Source organism: Talpa europaea (genome assembly GCF_964194135.1).
Source record: "Talpa europaea genome assembly, chromosome: 3".
Lineage (NCBI taxonomy): Eukaryota > Metazoa > Chordata > Mammalia > Eulipotyphla > Talpidae > Talpa > Talpa europaea.
In genome coordinates this window covers 135,160,368-135,181,700 of record NC_140069.1, presented here as the reverse complement: position 1 = coordinate 135,181,700, position 21,333 = coordinate 135,160,368, and the positions used below count along the sequence as shown (strand labels likewise).

General features: G+C 40.0%; 1 protein-coding gene across 1 annotated transcript in view; it reads left to right on the top strand.

Moving 5' to 3' along the window:
* Positions 1-21,333, top strand: part of TSGA13 (testis specific 13) — a gene marked incomplete at both ends in the record, with an annotated part of 42,798 nt that overhangs the window by 15,577 nt on the left and 5,888 nt on the right. The window contains 3 exons of the mRNA XM_084230644.1: positions 14,454-14,514; positions 16,295-16,366; positions 17,232-17,438. Coding sequence (XP_084086770.1) covers positions 14,454-14,514; positions 16,295-16,366; positions 17,232-17,438 — 340 coding nt within the window. The remainder of the gene's footprint in view (positions 1-14,453; positions 14,515-16,294; positions 16,367-17,231; positions 17,439-21,333) is intronic.

Genomic DNA, 21,333 nt, shown 5'->3' with positions numbered 1-21,333 from the left:
GACTCTGGTGAATTCTCTCACCCTCCCGCGCTTCTGACTGTACCCAGTACTTGTATAAAATAAATAAATAAATCTTTAAAAAAAAAAAAAAGATGAGCCGTTGTATTCATTAAAACCAACAATGCACTGATACTAGCATATGCCAAAAAAAAAAAAATCTTGCAAATGAATGAGGAAAAAAATAGCAACCTTAATAAAACAGTGGGTAAAAGGTATAAACCAACATTTGTAGAAGAAACTCAAAGTGGATACAGCTATGAAGAAGTGCTCATACATTAATAATCAGAGAAATGCAAATTTAAACAACAGTGAGATATTCACATTTACTAAGTAGGAAAAAATTAGAAAATTGAATCATACATGTGTGAGAGTGGGGTATGTTTTAGATCATATTCCCCAGAAGCTGACCTTGAAATGTGGATTCATTTGCAAGTGATTTATTAAGGAAATCATTCCAGGATAAACTGGTAAGGGAGTATGGGACAAAGGACAGAAAAACAGAAGAAATCAATCAAGTCTTTATTTCAGACAGAGTCCTAGCCTCAACCTGATCCTGTGGGGGAGTTCTGGAGAGGAAATTACACCTCAGTCTGAATCATTTAAAGGGGTAAAGACTGCGCTTTCATATTTCTACTGCAATCAGGCACTTCCTAATCTCTGGACTCAGTGACTCCAAAAACTCAAGGGCAATTCTCTAAAAAAGATCTTAGGATCAACCAGAAGCAGATCACACAGAAACTGGGACATGGACCCACAGAGGCAGAAAAAGGGGTCTGTGAGTTTCAGGCAAAATAGTGTCTGCAGCAAGATGTGAGTATACAGGAACCCCATGGACGACTGTAGGAAAATAAACTGAGGAATTCATTTGGAGAGCATTTCTAGCGTTCTTGGACAAATTAAAGTAGAAGGATATGTGCATATCTTACAATGCAGCATTTTTGGTTTTGGATATATACCCCAAAGAAATTATAACATGAGCCCATAAGGTGGGTAGGAATTTGCTCACAAAGACCTGGATTTTTCTCTCCCTACCCCCCAACTCCTAGGATCCTAATGTGTTCCTGTTACCAAGGCTTCATACGGGCGCTTTTCATCATCCTGACCTTATAGCATCATTGGCTTTACTGAATTTTTAGAGCCAAGTGACAACTGCTTGTTGGCAGCCTGAAAATTTTCTTGCTTGGCTTCATTCAAATTTGGGGGTTTTCCAAGAGTCACCTGTTGAACTTCTCAGTGCAATGTAGTTAAATGTGTTGTTTGTTGCCTCCACGTATTTTGTCTTATTTTAGTTTAAGGCAGTCCAGTCCTATACTTGGGAGAGTTCTTCCAAACAGACTCCTTAGAAGATACATTGATGTAAAAGCCTTCGTATCTTCCACTTCTTAACCTGCAAGTATTTGGCCTTTTAGGGCACTTCCTGGGCAAGCATAATTTTCTTTGGGATGTTAAGAGGATCAAGGTCTTTGTATCAATCAAAGTCTAATTGGAAAAGTGGAAACCATACCCAATTTTTTAAATGAAAATTATTTAATAATAAAGGAATTGGTTACACAGTTATTGAATCATAGAATAGGCAGGAAAGGGTGACTTTGGTTACTAGAGATTAAGAGCTTTAGGAAGACACTATCATCCCTAAAGCTGGGAAAACAATATGGAAGCTGTGATCTTATCAAAACCTAGAGAAGAGGACACTTACAATTAGTGATTAGATTGCTGAGGGACAACAGATCCCTCAAGGGAATGTGGTCAAAAGGGTAAGAGAGTAGGATGGGATTGGCTGCTGGCTTTTATTTATTTATTTATTTATTTATTTACTTAAAGATTTATTTATTTATTTATTTATACAAGCACTGGGTACAGTCAGAAGCCTGGGAGGGTGAGAGAATTCACCAGAGTTAGAGCAGGGAGCAGAGCAGGCAGAAGGAGCGAAGTACACTGCTGAGAGGAGCAGCGGGCGGCAGGGGAGGTCTGCCCGCTATGTGGGACCCTCCTCCGGTGGCCAGGGAGCAGCTGGGGATCGAACCGGCGCTGCAGAGGCTGTGGGCAGTTTCACAACCCAGCGCTCAACCGCTGCGCCACCGGGGATGCCCTGCTGGCTTTTATTTTGATGGGGTATGGGGTGGCTATTGCTGGGAATTCTTGAAGAAGATAAAGGCTGGAGTTAGAGGATATTCAGACTCAATCTGGAGGAAATTCCCTCTCCCCTCCCTTCACATTTCAGTTCCTAAAAGAGCCAGCACTACAGGTAAATGTCTGACACACTGCAGCAAGTTGGTGAAGATGTTTTGTCATCTCTACCCAATGAAAGCAAAGACCTTCTAGTATTTTTTATATTGCCAAATTATCCAGTAACTGCCTTGATTCACCTGGCATCCCTAAGCAGAAGTTAGTGGCTCTGTTTTGGAGAGTAAGACTCTTGGAGATGAGCTGTAACATAGGGACGTAATGGCATAGGAGGCAAAGTAGACAGAGGTGGAGATTTTAAAAAATATGAAAAAGAGTGAGCAGAGCACTCTCCTCGCACTACATTTCTTTGTCCTGCCATTCCTGTGATATTTTATTTGTGTCTAAGTAAATGCTATATGGTTACATTTAAAAATCTAACCTGCGGTTGTGTGTGTGTGTGTATGTGTGTGTGTGTGTGTGTGTGTGTGTATATATATATATATATATATATATATCATAGGTGAGCTTAGTTCATTTATGTTTTTTCTAAATAGTGATTTATCTGGATGTGTTTTTATCTTATTTTGTGTCTGCAATTTACTATATTTGTGTCTTGATTTACATACTTTTTCGTTTCTTATATTGCCTCAGTTTTTCCTACTTCCTTGTATTTATTTGAAAATTGTAAATTTGTTTTCACATATCTCCTACTTGAGTCAGTAATCCTTTCCTGAAAGCCAGGTATTCTGTATAAAAAATGCTAAGCAGGAATGTATTTCCTATCATTTTTAAATATAAGCATTACAATGGGTTATATGTCAACAAAAATTTCCCAATCATTTTTCAAAATCACCTACATAAATCATTAATAAATCATCATGTTATGAAGAAAAATGCTTTAAAATTGCTTTTTGACCAGAAGCAATTAATATAATTGTTAAACATTTGATCTGATGCAATAATTTGGTTTCTCAGCACCAGCAACATCTGAAATTCATATTCCTTTGTCAATATTTGTGCTTTGTAAAGTGGCCACACATGACTTCGTCATTCTACTAATTGTATTAGCAATGTTAATCAAATTACTACTTGTGCATCTTTAAAATACATATGGGGGCATGAATATAAATTTTTTCTTAGGTAAACAACAGATGAAAAACATTTCTGTGGAAAGATACACTTCTGCAATATTGGTTTTTAAAAGCTAGGATATATTCACAATATTGACAAGCAAGACATTTTGTAGTGTCTATCTGTGTATTCTTTTAGTAATTACCCTTCTAATTTCAACATACAATTTTTACAAAGTGAAGAGAAAAATGTACCATCCTCCTGAATAGCAGGAGTTAAAAAGGAAGACGGCCTTTGCGTTCTCCTCTACCACGCTTCCTTTTGTTGATCAGTGTTTGACACCATCTTGTTTTCCTGGGAACCATTCATTTTGAGAGAGTTTAAAACTTAGAGAAAAGTTGCACGAATAGCATTTCTCCTTATCCCAGACTCAACCTGCTCACTTGCTTTTTCACTGGTATTTCAGAAATCTGAGCATAATATTTCTTTTTAGTTATCCAGCTTTGGGTTTGTTGCGCCTTTGGAATCATTCATTGATATTTTTTCAAATTTGGAAACTTTTTGGCCTCTTCTCTTCAAATTCCACACCCTTCCCTTTCCCACGACCCCTGATTACACATAGATTAGAGCACATGATATTGGCCTGTGGGTCACAGAGAATTTTTTCATTTTTCTCAGGCATTGTTCTCTATATGCTTCAGTTTGGAGAGTTTTTCTTACTGTGTCATCAGATTTACTGATATTTTCTTCCTCAGTGTCTTATTTACTATTAATAAGCCCTTCAGTGAAATTATATATTGTATTTTTTTCCTAGGGAACATGTTAAATTCACTAAATTAGATCATAAAAAGGTATACAAATGTTTCCTAATATTTAAAAAGTAGTTTCATTGAGTGTTTTAATTGTATGTACTGAAGTATCTGACCAGTTTTTGAATAGGATGATGCATTTCTCTTCCACATTTGGATACTTTCCCTTACATTAATTGAGATTTTGATTAGGCTAAGGGTTTAATCTGACAAAGTACATTTTTTCTTTTTATAAATCACGTTATGAAATTGCCCCAAAGTGCTCATAGACCACCCCATAATCTCCCAGATCCTCAGAGGGGAATTGTGGGCCAACTTTAGAAACTTGTTGTTCTCCACAGAGGACAGAGTCTCAGGTAAAGGTTAAAGCCTGTTTTTGTTAAGAATGTGTGGTAGGAAGGAGGAAGGAAGGCTAGTTCCTACTCCAACTGCCAGCATGTTAGTAACCACTCAAAGATGTCTGGATATATAAGAGGTCAAGAGGAAAGGTTTTGGAGAAATTGAATTCTCCTGCTCTCTAGAGTCCTTGCAGCTCCAATTACACAAAGGTCAAATATTGTTTTAGTCACTCTTTGGGGGCTATTTTTCACATCTCAAATTAAGAATTTGAACACATGTAGCAATGCAATAACTACACATTTGATCTGTTTCCCACTATCTGTTTAGCTGTATTGGTTTCCTCAAGTGAAAATCAGTAACTTTTAAAAAACATATTTAAACAGCCCCCAAGCTCAAAATTCCTGAATTGTCCCATCCCAAAGATTTTATATCTGGGAATTATCAATGAGAAGTCCCTCACCTGTTCTCATCAGTGTCTTTCTATTTGTTACCATCAGAGGGCGACTTGCAGTAATTTCCTGCATCTAGGTGCCTTCTCGGGGTATAATTCCAAATTGTTCCCTGTGATCATACTTCTCCTCTTCCATTAAACTCCCCGGGACCCAGTCATTTCCCCCGACCTACTTTCATCAAAACATCTTCCCAATCCTTTCCTCACCTTGTCCTCAAATGCACAAGCAGTTAGGTGCAGATAGAAAATCAGATCCACCTTCCTAGAAAGACTACTTTTGACATTTCAGATCTCATGCATTCGCGAGTATCAGTACATTTTCATTCATCAGTTGTGTCCCCTAGTTTGTCTTCTGTAATTTCTAAAGCAAATATTCTCAATTCCGTTCTATCTTCATTTGAGACACTCAGTAGGTCCATTGCCTGCTGAACCTACTATGTCTGAGCCAGCCTGACACCACAAATAAGGGCTTACTGAACTCAGACTCCCTAGAGTGAATTTTAAGTTTTGACTTGGGATTCATTCTTTTCCTGAGTAGAGGTCTCCTTTTCTTCATCTAGTCATTGCTACACTACTATGGCATTCTCAGATATGATTGGGTTATAACTAATAGTTATAGCAGGGCCAAATTCAGAGTGCAGAACAGAGAGGCTGTGGGTCAGCCATGGAAATCCCTCGAGGCAGGTTCCACCTTGTATATCTTCTTCAAGAACAAGCTGAAGTGAAAGATTGGGATGGCTGTTTAGTACCACCGACAATGCCTAGCTCTAGTAAATTGAACCCAAAACTCTCACATAGTCTGCATGGAACTTTCCAGTTGAGTTTTCAGTGACACATTCAATCAACAAATGTTTATTGAATGTCTCATGTGTCCAGTGTTGCTGTTGCAGGCACAGGGCATATAGTAATGATCCAAGTCTGAAAAATCCTTGTCACATCACAGTGTGCATTCTCCAGCAGGAAAAAAGTAATAAATAAAAAATCTAGAAATTTAGGTAAATCTAAAACCTTTGAATAATAATGAAAGCACAGAATATGATTGGCAGAGAGTTTCTATGTCCAATGGGTAAGGAAGGCTTCTCCTCTGAGGTGACACTTGAGCAGAAAAATGAGTGAAGTGAAGGAGTAAATTATAAGAAGGAGTAAATTATAAGTGAAGGAGTAAATTATATTGATGAAAAGTGTTTCTGGGAATAGAATTAATAAAAGCACTGGAGTGGAATGATTCTAGTATATTTGAGGGATAGCAAGAAGTTCAGTAGGACTCACTGACAGGGTGGAGACTAACAGGAGGTGAAGTTGGAAGGGAGCAGAGAGAATCACAAGGGTCTTGTATAGTACGGCAAGGAGTTTGAGTTTTGTTCTAAATGTGATAGGAAGGTACTAAGAGTTTAGCAGGCTCCCTTCTGGTGGGGTAGAATTCTGTAACATTAACAGCCATTTTCTTTCTTGGAAAGAGGCATCTGAACAATTTCATTTATTTCCTAAATCATTCTTACAAGTGAATCTTTGATGCTTGGGTTTAAAAAATAAGAATCTACTGCATTGTTTTCTGATTCTATTAAGCAGGATGAGGAGAAAGACTAGAAGACGAGAGACCAACACGTGTCAGTTGGTGGGGCTGTAGGCATCATCCCAACAAACGTGAAACATTTAGAAATTTGCCATATTGTCATGCACTGGAGAGTCTCAAGTGTTTCCCTGAGATGACCTCTTACTGTCCATCTTGTATATTAAAAAAAAAACCTCATCATTTTTCCTTCATTTTGTTTCTCCTTTAATCTCCAGATCCCTGACACTCCAGTGCTGAATTGAACAAATGTCTACATGGAGAGTCAACTTCCACTCCTGTGAGTAAATTCCTCCCCATATTTAATTGATCCACAAACAAATTTCATGGCCTTGAATTTCCCAGATTCCCAATTTCATGCCGTTCCTTTTATTTCTCCGTTTCTGGCAGTCTTTCTCAGCTCCCTATTTATGCCAGAGTGGTATTATTGCTTCCACATTCTCCTCCTCATAAAATTTATTAGCTCTGAAAATCATTTTCCAGTCATTCATCTCTAAATAATAGTTCTGTTCAGATTTAGTATTGGTCAACAGATGAGATGAATGAATTTACAAGCGCTGTTCGCACGGAGGCAAAGCAGGTTGCTAGGCAAAGCTGCCTGTTCAGAATTCATTCTCTAGCAGAGTTTTTGCTTTTTCCTCTGCTAAGGAGTAACTTTTTGAAACCCTTATTTCCTGAGTCTCTGGCACAGGAACCATATAGAACATTAGAGCTGCGTCAGCAGCATTAGCTGAAGCCAGGAGGCTCAAGTATTGGAGGCACCAAGCACAGCCCCACCTTCCACAGGTTCCGACACAATTAGTAAAAAAAATGCTCGGGTCAGGTAAGTTCAAAAGATCATTTTCTTTCTCTAGAAGTTAGTTTGGAGACTATGGTTGGCTTCCTAATACATGTCTTTAGTGATAAGCTACTAGCCTCCCCCTCACACAGGACTCTCCACATCTTGCTGCCCGGTTGTCTGAGGAAGGAAGTGTCTGTGATGGTACACATTACCCTTGCTTAGCACTCCAGCACCCTACGTTTTCATTGCAGAAGGAGAGAATAGATACCATCATAGCAATACTTTAAAGAGGGGAGACATTTCAGTTTCATAAGCAATTAGAAAGAGAAGGTGAGGAAGAAAATGATTCCACAGAGAGTCATCCCTCCTTGCGCCTTAGCTTACAGCTCTGGGCCTAAGGCCACTTTTCCCAGAATGCACCAAGCTGACCTCCTACTCCATCCTCACTACCCAGCTGTTCCCTGGGGTGTGAAGTTTCCATCTGGGTGTGGAAAGTTGTGGAGGTGAAGGAATGAGGGCAAGAGTCCTATGATATATCAACTCCCAAGTATAACAGAAAGGAATGGTCAATCCGAGTGTAGGTAGCTGTAGCTCCCCATGACAGAGAAAGATGACAATCAATGGGGGAAAGTGTTACCCATTCCCATTGTTCTCTCACATCATTCTGTTTGTTCAAGTCAATCCTGACCCAGTGGATTTTTTTATTCTAGATTTATCTGCTTTATAATTGGTAGCATTAGCTTATTTATTAACCTGAATGATTTTTGTGAGTTTTAAAATCTTTTTCTATACAGGGTTTCCCTACTTTATTGTGCCTTTTATCATTACACAATGAAATGTATTTTGTGCAAATTGAGGGTTTGTGTCATCCCTGTGTGAAGCAAGTTTATTGGCGCCATTTTTCCCACCTCGTGGGCTTCCTCCGTGTCTCTGTGCCACATTTAATTAAGGTGCGTCCAGTGTTCTTTCAGACATAATGCTACTGCACACTTAGTAGACTACGTATGGTAGAAGCATAACTTTTAGATAACCTGGGACCAGGAACTGAGCCTGCAGTAGCTCCAGGCATGCCTACACCCTCAAAACTTGCAGTTTAGATGCCTTAAGGTAGATGCTCGCCTCCCTTTTTGTCTGCCCCTGATTTCTGTAACTAGTTTTCTCTGGTCCTTTTCCAACTTCTGGCCGTTCCTTTTCAGTGTCCTTTCTACCACCCACTGATGATGCGCTGCCTTTGGTGTTGCAAAGGCAGCTCTGTCTTATGTATTGGTTTCTTTTCAGCTAACCATTTCTTCTGCTCCAAAGACTTCAACTAATACATATCCTGGAAGCTGATTTCAAAATGAATGTGGAGATCCCAAATCTCTCTCTCCTGAGCTCCAGATCCGTATTTTAAACCATTGAATAGACACTGTCTTTACATGCATCACATGTTCAACCAACCAACACCAAAATCTACCATTCATCCCCCAAACTTGCTCCATCTCCTTTATTCTTAAATTTGATACTATTGACCTCAAATATGCAGTTAGTCATTTCACCAGTAAAATGGATGTATTCAGAAACAACGAGAAAAGGCAATTTGGAAAGTGCTCTGTCCTGGCAAAACATGGAGAACCAAAGGAGGAATGTTCCCCAGAACCAAAGGAGGAATGTTCTTGTGTAGATTTTAGGGGCACTGATATAAATGAAGAGTCCACGGAAGGAAACTAGGAGTTCAAGGTATAGTGGCTTTGCATTTGCTGAGTTAGGGTGTGGCTAGGTCCTGAGCTCTTGCTGGGCAAAGAGGAGCCTCCTTCCTTCCTTGGGGCAGCAAAGTAGCATCACCTCCATCAGAAATGCAAGTGCGTCTCTGCTGGTTGGCTTCTGTAGTGTGTACTGAGTGTGCATGTGTGAGATCTTGCTTCTAGCATCCAGACCGCACTGAAATATATTAATTTGTATATTAATTTGCACAGTAAATTGTATCTCCGTTCACTGAGAAACCAAGCAAAAAATGTGATCTTACCATTAGATCAGGATTCCAATTGTTTACCAAATTCCATTCATCTACTTCTCTGATGTCTTTCACATAACCTTCTTTAGTCTTCATTTCTGCCACTGCCTCGCATCCAGAGCCTGTATCAGTATAGACCTTTTGGTTGAAAACAACAGAAATGAACTCTTTTATTTAAGTAAAAAAGAGGAATTTACTTGCAAGACTCCTGGGAAAGCTAACAGAATTGAAGGGGGAACTGCATAACCATGTTTCCAGGAGGACCAGATCTGGAAAAGCTCTGGGGACCTCAACAGGGGAGCTCAGCCTTTCTGCTCAGGACACTGCATGTATAACTCAGCTACAATCATCGTTCCTCTCTGGATACATTCATCAAACCTTCAGATTCCTAGTAGAAAGACTCTGGCTAGCAATCCTCAAATAAGCCATCCACGGCTAAAAGGTAGGGGTAAGGAGTACAACTTTGTACCACAGATCCTTATATCTCTTAACCCTTCCTCAGTACACTTCCATAAACTTCTCAAAGGCCTCTGCATCTTTCCAAACTACAATTCACACTGCCACCATTTTCATATTTCTAAAATATACTTTCCATGTATCACCCTACTTAAAATCCCTGGGCAGCTCTTCATTGTACATAACATAACCTCTCAGGGACTTTATTCTAGAATTGGATCCTGGCTACCTTTCTAGTCTCACCTCTTGTTACTTTTCTGTTAAATCTTAGGTTCCAGGAATACTGCTAGTTGTTTGCAGCCATGCTTTGTTCTATTCTCATGTTATTGCTGCACTGCACCCCCACTCTCAAATGCCATGTTCTCTTCTCTTTACCCAGGCTCAGTTTAGATGTCAGTCCCTAGTCTCTCCCACACTATTTTCATCTGGGGTAAGTGCTCTTCTTCTTTGCTCTGATAATATCCTGAACTTATCTCTGATATAGGCATTGCAATCTGTTGCATTCAACTCTTTCTTTGTCTCTCTTCCTGGTTAAATTGCGAGCTCCATGAGGTTGAGGCTACATCTGACTTATTTTTTGTTTCCATTAGCTGGGACAGAACCTAACACATTATAAATGTTCATTAATATATTGAAATACTATGCAAAGCATTGAGAGGGAAAAATATGTATATACAATTCATTTAAATATAAATACACATTTGGTATTTTATTTATATTTATAATATATACCTATATATAGATATACATGTGTATATATCATTCACAGCTCCACTTTCAAGTTTACTGTCTAGGAGGCAGGCAGCACCTGCATATTAGAAAAATATAAATAGAACTACTGTGTACTAAGAGACTATATAATTGTATGCCCCCAAAACAATGCTTGTAGGCTCTACTTTGGGTTGGATTGATCTGGAAAGTTTTTTCTGAAGCAGAAATGTGTGAGGAACTGAAAGGCACAACCCTGAGCCAGTGGGTGGTGCTCACAGCCAACTCAATAATAGAAGGTGGAGCCTTTCAAGCTCCACCCCCTGCGCCAAGGCTGATGGGAAATAGGGGTAAAGCTGAGGTTTTTGGCAGTTAACTGCTGAGGCTTTTGGTCAATTAAACTGTGGGGCTTCGGGAGTTGAAAATACTGGGCTTTGGGGCATTCAAGCTGCTGGGGCTTCTGGCAGCTAAACTGCTGATAAAGAGGGAAGTCTGTGGAGAAGACACCAGCTTGCTATGTATGGCGTTGGCTTGAATTCTCTCTCTCTCTCTCTCTCTCTCTCTCTCTCTCTCTCTCTTTCTTCTCTTCTCCCCCCACACACCTTTCTTCCCTCTCCCCTTCCTTTTTTTCTCACTCCCTGGGTAGATTCTGCTACTGTTGTTTCACTTCATGTGTCTCCTTTTGCAGTCATAAAAGTTTGGATGAGGATCCACCAGCTGGGTCATCCGCTCTGGATTGCTTGATTTCAGAAAGTCCTGAGTAGTCATGTAAAGAAAAATATTGAAATGATTTGAAGAGGTTGGAGAGAGTATTTTAAGTATGGGAAATATGGGAGACATGCTCACTGTGTTTGCAGAGTGGGGTGAAAACATTGGCTAAAGTAGAAGTCGTTTAAATGGTGGTAAAATGGTGAAAAGATCAGTGTGTGTAGGAACGCCATAGATTAGGAAAAAATTGGAGTAGATTGTGGCAGATTTTGTAGTGTGTCTGTGCTTTTCATTCTCCAACGTAGAACACTTAGTGTTCTAGATTGCCTGTACCTCACAAATTGACTCTGTCCTCTAGAATGAAGAAAGGAATACTTGACATTTTTAAAATGAAAACTTTCCAGGTCAAGGAATTTCCTCTTCCTCCCTGAACTAAGATTGCCTGGTGTCCTTGCAGGTATTGTACACCAGATCTTCCCACTGTTATTCTGAATGTAGATTTTGTGTTTGGTGGTATTTTTTTGTTTGTTTTTTATTTCTGGGTTATGGGCTAGCAACATAAGACTGCACCGCCAATGTGATAGCTCCTACTTATTTTAGTTTCATTAAATGCATGAACTGGATTCCTGATTCCAGAAAAATTAAAGATGAAAAAAGGGGAAAAGCTTGAAGTGAACCATATGCGTTTAGCTCAGTTTAATCACAAATTCCAGATAATCATAAGTCCTAAATAATCTATTAATACTGCTAGCACAGATCTCCTCCAAACCTACTGACTTTAAAGATGCTTGGGCTGAAAGACCTTATCAAAGTTTTACTTAACTGTCAAGGTCCCCATAATTTGATCCCATCCTATCTATCCCCTTCGATTTCTGACTACTTAAAACAACAATAGAAACAAATGTTCCAGTTAGGCTATATCACACACCATCCTGTAAGAACCAGCTAAGTTCCATATCCTCAGGAAACATACCTCCAAGTCTCACTGACATCTCTCATCTCTAATGGATTCTACATCATCTTTTGTTTTCCATTTTTAATTGCCTATATAAAAATGTGTAGCAACTCCCTGCACTCCTCTCTTCATTGATTTCCCAGTTTCTCAGATTGACTCTATGGGTGAACATGATGATATTGAGAGGGAAGGTAAATTGAAAGACAGCTGCTTCTCCAACTTTCTGCCATGACTGACAAGTGGGTTAATTTTATTGCAGGTCTTTATGAAGGTAAATCTCACCAATATCATGAAGTAGTATGTCGCCTTTAAATCATTTTTTTTTTTAATAAATGAGAAAATTGAGGCATCAAGAGATGAAGTGGGTCTCCCCAGTGGCGCAGCAGGCTGAGCGCCGTGCTGTGAAGCTGTCCACATCCTCTGCAGCGCTGGTTCGATTCCTGGATGGCCAGGGAGATTCCCACATGGCGTGGCTGACCTCTCCTGTCTCACCCACTGCTCTCCTCAGCAATGTCTTCGGTCCGTCTGCCTGTTCTGCTCCCCACTCTGTCTCTGGTGAATTCTCTCACCCTCCCATGCCTCTGATCTGTGCCTCGGTTCTTGTATAAATAAAAAAATAAGTCTTTTAAAAAAATCCAGGAAAATTAAAAAAAAGAGAGAGATGAAGTCATTCACCTAACATATGAACATGAATTTGACATATTGTTTAATTTAACAGTCACTCCCCCTATTTACCAACTAAACTAGGTTTTTGAGGGGAGAGGTCATCATGTCTTGTGCATTTATTGCATTCACAATAGCACCTTCTCATCAGTCTTCTCTTGTTTCTCATACAGGATCAGGAACGGGGCTGGGCACACAACGTGTGCTAAGAAAAGAATGTTTGGAGTGAATTGAACCCCTGAGGAATGTGGACAGTTTAGAGGCACAGAACGTGGCCTCTGGGTGAATATTTGCCTCAGGTTGGATGCTTAATAGTGAATAGCAATGCGCCGACAGACACATCTCAAGTGAGTAGTCTTGCTTGCCCAACTATGTCATAAATACCATCTTATATGAACTTAGTTTGTAGCCCATAATGCTTTGGACAGTTCTGGTCACAGAGTAGACCCTCATTAAAAATGTTTTAATTGACTCACTGTCCTCAGATCAAAAACCATATTTGGATCTGTGGTTCATGTAGCAGTAAGAATACTTTTCGCCAAAAGAAAAGCACCAGCAGTCCAAGGTGGGCACTGCTGGGCTGAAAAAAAGGTATTTTTTCATTGAGTTCTATGCCTTAAATTTAAATCCTGTGCTGCCTTTCAGAAAAGTGCCACAATAAGGACTATATTATTATTAGATAATGGAATAGAACATATCAAAATGGTACCAACTTTAAGATGTTACATGGGGATGAATTTATTTTGATTTGTCCCCTTCGGGCTATTTTTTAAGACCTCTAGCCTTATTCAATGGTGTAGCTGGTAGCCAGCAATAGATGGATAATAGCCATACTGGCATGGGATTTGATCTTGGAATGGAGATTATTTGTGCCATGCTATATAGCCAGTTGACCTACCAATGATATTGTCTGGTTACTTCTACATTTCTTATTTTAGTCCTTACACTATCACCCCCATTTTTAAAAGAGGGAGGTCTAGTTGAGGTAATTGTAGGATCTTACTTGAGTTAGTTTAACCCCCAGGTGGACCAATTTCCAAGGAAGAATCAGACTGTCTCATCATTCACCTGACCTTACTGATGAGCACCAATCAAGGAACCAAAAATACTTTATTACTAAATATTACATTTTCTACACTTTCTCCCCTTTTTTCCCCCAAAGGGAACTGGTATCTTGGGAGAGTAAATAAAAGTAGAGTATAAAACTATTTGCTATCCATGATAATTTTTACTATCCTGTCTTTAGGAAGAGAAATTTACATGTGTTAAGGAAAACGAGGGAGACAGTGATACCCAGAATGATCATTAAAGTTAGAAATATAGTTGTGAAGTTCTACTAACTATATTCCTTCTCATGGAATCATTGTCTAATCATGAGTGCTATTTCCATTTGGAGAAGAGTAGGCAGGTGGGCACTCAAAATATTTAGGTGGTCTTTAAAGGGATAATGAAGGTTCAACTGCCCAAAAGAATTTCCTAAAGTGGGCTACTTGAGCACTTCTTGAGTGTTATAAAACCCCTACCTTAGAAGAAATCAACTCATCGATTGCATCACATCTCCAAGAGGTTCTACTTGCTGAACTCTTCAAACTGAGGTTTTGCTTTTCTCCGGGATTCATGTAGATGATAAATTCTATTCTTTACTCCCTTGCATTTTCAATTAGTGTCTCCTAAATTGGGTTTTTTTAAGTGAGGCTTCCAAACATTGTTGAGGGAGATTGAGAACGAGGAGTGGGAGACTCTGAATGAGAAGATATAATTGGATGCTCTGCCTCTTTTTCAGGATTCATTATGAAAAGTCAAAAACTCCAGGAACTTCTAGCCCAGTTGTTGACAATGATGAAGTAAGCAAATGTTCATTTGTCATCTTTTTCGGAATTGTTTAGATGGCTTTTATGAACAGCGCCTCACCAACTTTCTATTGAAGAACAAAAACCGTCAATATTTATTAGAGTACAAGATTAATTTAGCTAAGTTTTGAAAGGGAAATAGAGACATAGAGAAGATAAGAGGCAGTGACACAACAACAGTAAGGATTTGAAATCTGGGGATCAGAAACCTATCTTAGGATGTAAGGGGATGCATAAATACCCTGACTTACCTAGATTTTTTGACTATGTCTTGCAGCAGACCTATTTCCCTAGGTTTATCATATTCAAGTGGATTTCCCAGGTCAACTTGTATTTTATCGGCCAGAGGGAATGCAACCCAACATAACAAAACTAAAAACATATTCCAATTTGGACACTCTTAATTAGCTTTGCCAACTGCTGGAGATTAAATTGTAACAGAGATACAATACCCTGGAAAAATCCAGGAGGTAAAACATTTCCCTAGAGCTTTTCCTCCTAAAATTTATTTTTAAAAACCCGAAAAAGAAAAATCTTCCCATCTCTCTCCTAAATAAAATTTTCCTAGATTTCTGTGATACTAAATATATATGTCATACCTGTGAGACAGCTTTCTCATGATGTATTTTTGTATTGAACAAAGGAACTTCAGTTTTCCAAAAAGTATTACAAATTAAATTATTCTGTCTTTGGATTTGCCCCATGTTTCATTTTACTTTCCGTGAAGGAATGTATGGTGGGCTGCTACTGGTCCTCCTCCTGGTCTCCCCCACCGCCACCCACCCCAACTCTGGGCATTTTCTTCCTAGAGGATAATAACAGCAGCCCTCAAGTCATAGTTTTGTCCATTTCTTACAACTTCTCTTTTCTCCCTTCACCTTCTAGTTGTCTTCACCCTCTTCTTTATGCCCCATTTAACTATATCACCTCCTTGGGGGCAGTGCCATTTTTAGAAATGCTAATCCAAATACAGGATTGTGCTCCCCTCCCCTTTTTCTGATTTCTGATTATGCCACATCCAAAGGAAGTCATCAGAGCTTACATTTCCTTGTGTTCTCACCCCTTTGATTCATCCTTCAGTAACCTAGGGCCTGCTTAGAGCTGGGGCAACAAAAGGAAAAGGCAATAGAAGAGCCCAAGAACTCTGCCGACACACTTGACACCCAGATAATCCACCAGTTACTGGCACTGCTACCAGCAGAAAGATGCAAAGTGTTAGAATGTTACCAAAAATTCAGTTTTTTTTTCTTTTTTGGCAACATTTCTGGAAGAATCATATGCTGCAAATATACCAAAAGATGTAAGATGCAGCCATGTTTCTCCCCACACTTGTGACCCTGTCCACTCCCAGCTCAGTTGGAAGCAATTCCCAATTCTCTTGCCACGCATGACCCTTAGGTTATTGCCCGTTTCGGTACTTCTTTTTCCTTAAAAGCTGTCCTCCAGGGTGAGTGTCACTTGATCTCATTCACTCCTTTAGAAATGGAAAAGGCAGAAGACGTGTGACCCCAGTGAAGTGTTCCCATTTGAACTTTCACGCTGTCTTTGTCTCCTTTACCTCCTAACAGCCTTACCTGCTTCCTAAGCTGGTCCACATTTCTCTGTGCAAGCTCCCCTGTGGGATGTTGCAAAACCTAGCTCTCCCTGCTGGGCGGTTGGTCCTCACTTCATTTAGATTAAAGACCAGTTTTTAGTGAGATTCAGGGGAGATAAGGAATGAATATTGTCTAGGAAAGATGCAACTTGAAAGACTAATTTTGATTATTGTCTCTAGATTATTGATGCAGTTGGGCAATCAAAATTTGTTCTAAAGAACCTGCAGAATTACACAATCCACCCAAATTTGGTAGGTAGAAAAAAATATTCCCCCCAATCCTGTTCTTTTCAGCAGCAGGGATGAGACCGACTGCAGTGTATCCCAGATGCCACCTATTGCCACCAGCTTCTGGTACTGTGCCTGTTCCTAGGATGGGGGCAGAGCTCCCTGGGACACAATGCTGGAGGCAGTGCTGGGACCAGGGTCAGGGGGAGGAGGGAGAACTGGTAATATGGTGTCCCTGCAGCTGATACCAGTTTTTAAGTTGAGAAAACATAATCTACAAGTATTCTGTTCCTTCTCTCGCAAATTCTCTGCCTTCCTTTATTGACAGAAAAGCAAAAGTAGTTGGACTGCCTCTTTCCTGTCACCTCTCAGGTGACTGTCTTTTGTGACTATTTCCTTTTGAACATTGTGCTTATTGTATGGTAATCTGGTTGTGCCTGTGGAGAAACCTTGGTGGGTGGGAAGATGGTATTGGCCCCCTCAATGCTCTTCTAGCAAGGAGACTGGGCCTCTGGCATTTTCTTCCCTCAGCCTCAGAGGAAGGAGTGGAGAGAACATTTTAGGGTTAACATGGAAGCTTCTGTTTGCCGCTCTATGATGGACATTATGTTACACTTTTCCAGAAGAATCCAGTCATTTTGTTGCTTTTATTGTGTTAACCTTTTCAGCTTACTTCTCTAACCCCCTAGTCTATTGGTGAGGAACACTCTGAGAGGAAGGACAGGGCAGAGAATTGAGCATTTTCTGTGAAACAAATCTCAGAGCAGATTTGTCCAGCCCTGACCAGCCTCTGTCCATACCCTATATAGGCAAAAGATTAGCCAACTGATTTGTTAAGTCTTCTCTTGATCTAATCCCTTTGTCTCTGGAAACTTCTCTGTCTGCTCAGAGCCACTACTATGAACCGTTGAAGCCCACAGCACTGCAGAGATTCCTGATTCAAAATCAGAAAATCAAAAGCTTCATGTTAAAAGTGTCAGATTTTGATCGGGATAAGACTTTACTGATTTTGACCAACAACCCACCTCCCTCCCCATTTGACCAACAAGGAAGGGACATCACACCCAGCTACTTTCCCCAGGAGTTACTGCTCAAGGTAATGGCACCTGGGGCGGGGTGGGGGGGAGCATGGGGTAGCTCCCTGGCACCCTAAGAAAGGGGCCCTAAAGAATGAGGAGTTAGCTGGGAGAAGGGAGCTAACCACACATGGAAAAGGGTATCCAGAAGCCAATCTTCTCTCTCTTAATCTTGGCCATATGCTTCACAATACAGAATCTGGAGATCCTGGGAAATTTCTAGAATCAGCTATCCAAACCTGGATCATGGAATGTCATTGCATGGAGAAAAAAAGGATCTTCACCAGAATTTTCTTCCCTTTTTGGCCAGAGATATCTAGTTTGTAATTAACAATGAGTAAAGTAGCCACTGGCTTTCTAGTTGAATGTAAATCAGTAAAGAATAAATCAGGAAATGAGGACTCAGGAACAGAAATGAATATCTCAATGAGAAAAGAATAAAGGGTTTTGCTTTATACCCATTGTTTTTCAATGTCAAGAGAAGGAAAGGGCAGAGAATTTATTATCACAATAGCTATACATTTGGGGCTCTATTATACACTAATTTTAATTCAATTCTATGAACAGTACTTTATACAAACTAAGATGAGAACTAAAATATAAAGATGATTATAGGGCGGTTTCTATCTTGAAGGAACTTGGAATCTAAGAGAGCAAGAAATGAGATATATGAAAGGAATGATATCGGGATATATGAATGATAAAAGAACATACAAGATGCAGAAATAATATACAGTAGAGAACAGTATCTCTGTTGGGGGAGAGGGAATAGTTAGGGGGGCTTTACAGGAGAGGTCACCCCTGATGAAAGAAAAGGTGACTATTCTAATCAGAGGGAAGGACAAAGGCATGAGGATATGAGAAAGTGGAGCCCATCCAGAGAGATGTACAGGAATAAATGGCAGACGATAAGAGGATGTGATCAAATTTGCATTTTAGAAAACACCGTTTTGGAATTTGAGCGATAAGTGGAAGGAAAGAAAATCAGAAGCGACAGAAAATCAGTGACAAAAATCAGAAGCATTAGTTCTGACATCACCACCCAAGTCAAGTGAGAGGTACTAAAGAATTGAACTGCAGAGGACTTGAAGAAAATCAATTTAAGAGAAATTTAGGAAATCAGGATCTAAAAAAGATCTTGACAGCCTTGAGAGAGGGCTTCATATAACAAGAAGAAATTAAGTAAGTGGAAGTATAAACAAGAGAATCTAATGATGATAGAAATTTGATGCTGGAAGTAGAACTACCCAAGAGAAACGCTTAGAATAAAATGTGAACTTGGAATTATTATTTCCTTAGTTACTAGGTGGATGGCAGTACAAGATTCCTCTCTAAATGGGAAATAAAATGCTGATATCCAATGGTGTACAACAAAGGAGCTAGTTACCTAATTCATTGTCCATGATCTCTTAATTTCTCTGAGTTTGTCTCTGAATTTGTGCCCTTTGAAGGGCACTGTTGTACCAGTGGCAGTGGATAGTGGGTAATATAAACTGGTATGGTAGTGGACAATATATACTGAGTGGGGGGTGAATGCCATGCCAAGATTGATTGTTCTGCTCAAGGTAGCAGGGGACATACAAAACTATCAAGCAACCTTGGTACAAGAAGAGCTTCCTTCTAACAGCTGGCACTTTGTGAATCTTCATATCAGGGAGGACCTGACCATATTCATGTGCAATATGTGGTACTAGCCAAAGTTATCAATAGAGTTAAGACTCTGAGTGTCAAAGACTGGCTCCACATAATTGTATGGGGCTATTGTATGGTAATTGTATGGGACTAGGATGCTTTTTAATATTCATAATGCTTCCCCTCCTTTTCTTGGTAGATAAATGTGACCATCTTTTCTGGGCTTAAGATCTTATGCAAAAGCACCATTCTTTTGCTATGACCAGGCATGTCTATGCAGTGATTGTTTTTTTGTACCAGGAAAGTTGTAGAATGGATCAGGTATGTCTATTGCAGTGATTTTTTTTAAAGATTGATTTATTTATGCATATAAGAGCTGCAGTATAGGCCAGAGGTGCAGGGGGTGAGAGGATTCACCAGAGACAGAGTGAAGAATAGAACAGGCAGATCTACTGAAATACACTGCTGAGGGGAGCAGCAGGTGAGACAGGAGAGTCTGCTGCACAATGTGGGTAGCTCCCTGGCCGGGGATCAAAGCTGTGCTGCAGCGGCTGCAGATAGCTTCCTAGTGCTGCGACTTAACCCTTTGCATCACCAGGGAGGCCTCTATTGCAGTGATTGCTATCCTCAGAGTTCTTCTAAATGAAATGGACCCTGCCGGAGTTTGTAAAGAGAAGGATGCCCTAAAAGAGTCTACACTCAATCCTCTACTCCTCTGGGTCCAGAGGTTGCCAGGTCCGGTGTAGCAAAATAGTGAGCTGTGCTGTAGATTGGAACCCCCAAACCATGTTAAAACTTAAGCTAAAACCGACTAATCTACCAACACCCCAGATCCGTAAGCAAATCAGGTTCATCTTTCCAGGTATCTGAATTGGAAATGATTGTGCAGTGGGAATGAAAGCTAAAGGGAAACAGAGGTTCCATAGAGAAAGCAAACCTTGAGGAACGAGGTAGTGTAGGGACCATAGAAGTAGAGTAAGGGAGGGCTGGAATTATAGGAAAGCAGAAAAAAGTTGCAGAGTAGAGCTAAAGAGTGAATGTGGTAGAGAGAGAGGGACCCTGAGGGGAAGAAAGGAGAGACATGTTAAAGATAATCCTGGACAAGATACACCCTCTCATGCAGTGATGGTCCTTAGCTCATGCTGTCTTGGAACTCACAGAACTTTTCCATTCCTGTCTTCCTGTTATGAGGTCTTGTTCTACTAAGGGTTCTGCAGTTTTTGTGGCCAGATTGCTGTGTCTTAGCCCCTAGGCACATATGTTCTTATGGTAAAACCTGTTTGTTGAGGAAACTCAAATGGGTTCCTACTCCTCAAAACTGGAAGAGATTACAGAGAATGCCGTAGGATTAGAAAGGCATGATTTTGCAGCAAGCATTTTAAAAAGAGGTTTTGAAATTCTGAGAGAAAAAGCTTAGCATGTAAATTCATCTGGTCCTTCATTTATTCTTTCTTTCATTTTACCAAGATTTATTGTCTGCTAATTATTGTCTGCTAATATTTACCAATATTACAGGTCAGGCACTGTTATGAGTGGTAGGAATATATCAATGACAACGTTAAGTCTTTGCCTGGATGAAGTTGAATTCTAGTGAAGTAGACCATAAAGAAGCAAGTGTTCCAGGTCACATAGATAATGTATAGTGTGATAAGTCCACAACGAAGCAGGATAAGGGAATGGGGCATGATAGGTGTGTGTGATGATTGTAGATAGTGTGCTAAGGGAACTTTGCTCTCAGCAAAAGTAATGGCATTTAATAGAGACTTTAATGGGATGACGGGCTGTATGCTACAGTTGATCCGGCTAGCATGTTTTTGTCATTTCAGATTACCATGTTAGGAAGAGTATAAATTGTAATTTTCTCAAATGAGTGCCGACTGAGATTAATCAGAATAAGGAACCCAAAGCTATGTCATGTGAAGAACAACTCAAAATGTTGAGCCTGGAATGGAGAGTGAGCTAAGCAGGGTCATGATGGATTTCTTCAAGTTTTAAAGCACTCTGTGGAAGAGGCATAGATTTGCTCTGTTTGCACTGTCGAAGCTACCGGGAGATAAGCCATTTAACTGACAAAGATGAAATAGGTCTGGGTTTCTCAGTGTAGGGAAATTGACCATTTGGGAGTGATACTGTGGTATTGTGGAGGGATACGAGTGTCAGATGAATGGTAAGCTGGATGACCTTTAAGATCCTTTCTGAAAGTCTTGGATTCCATGGCCTTAGTCATGATGAAATTATTACCTCACAAAACATACCATTCTGTGGACATCTTACTGCAGGCAG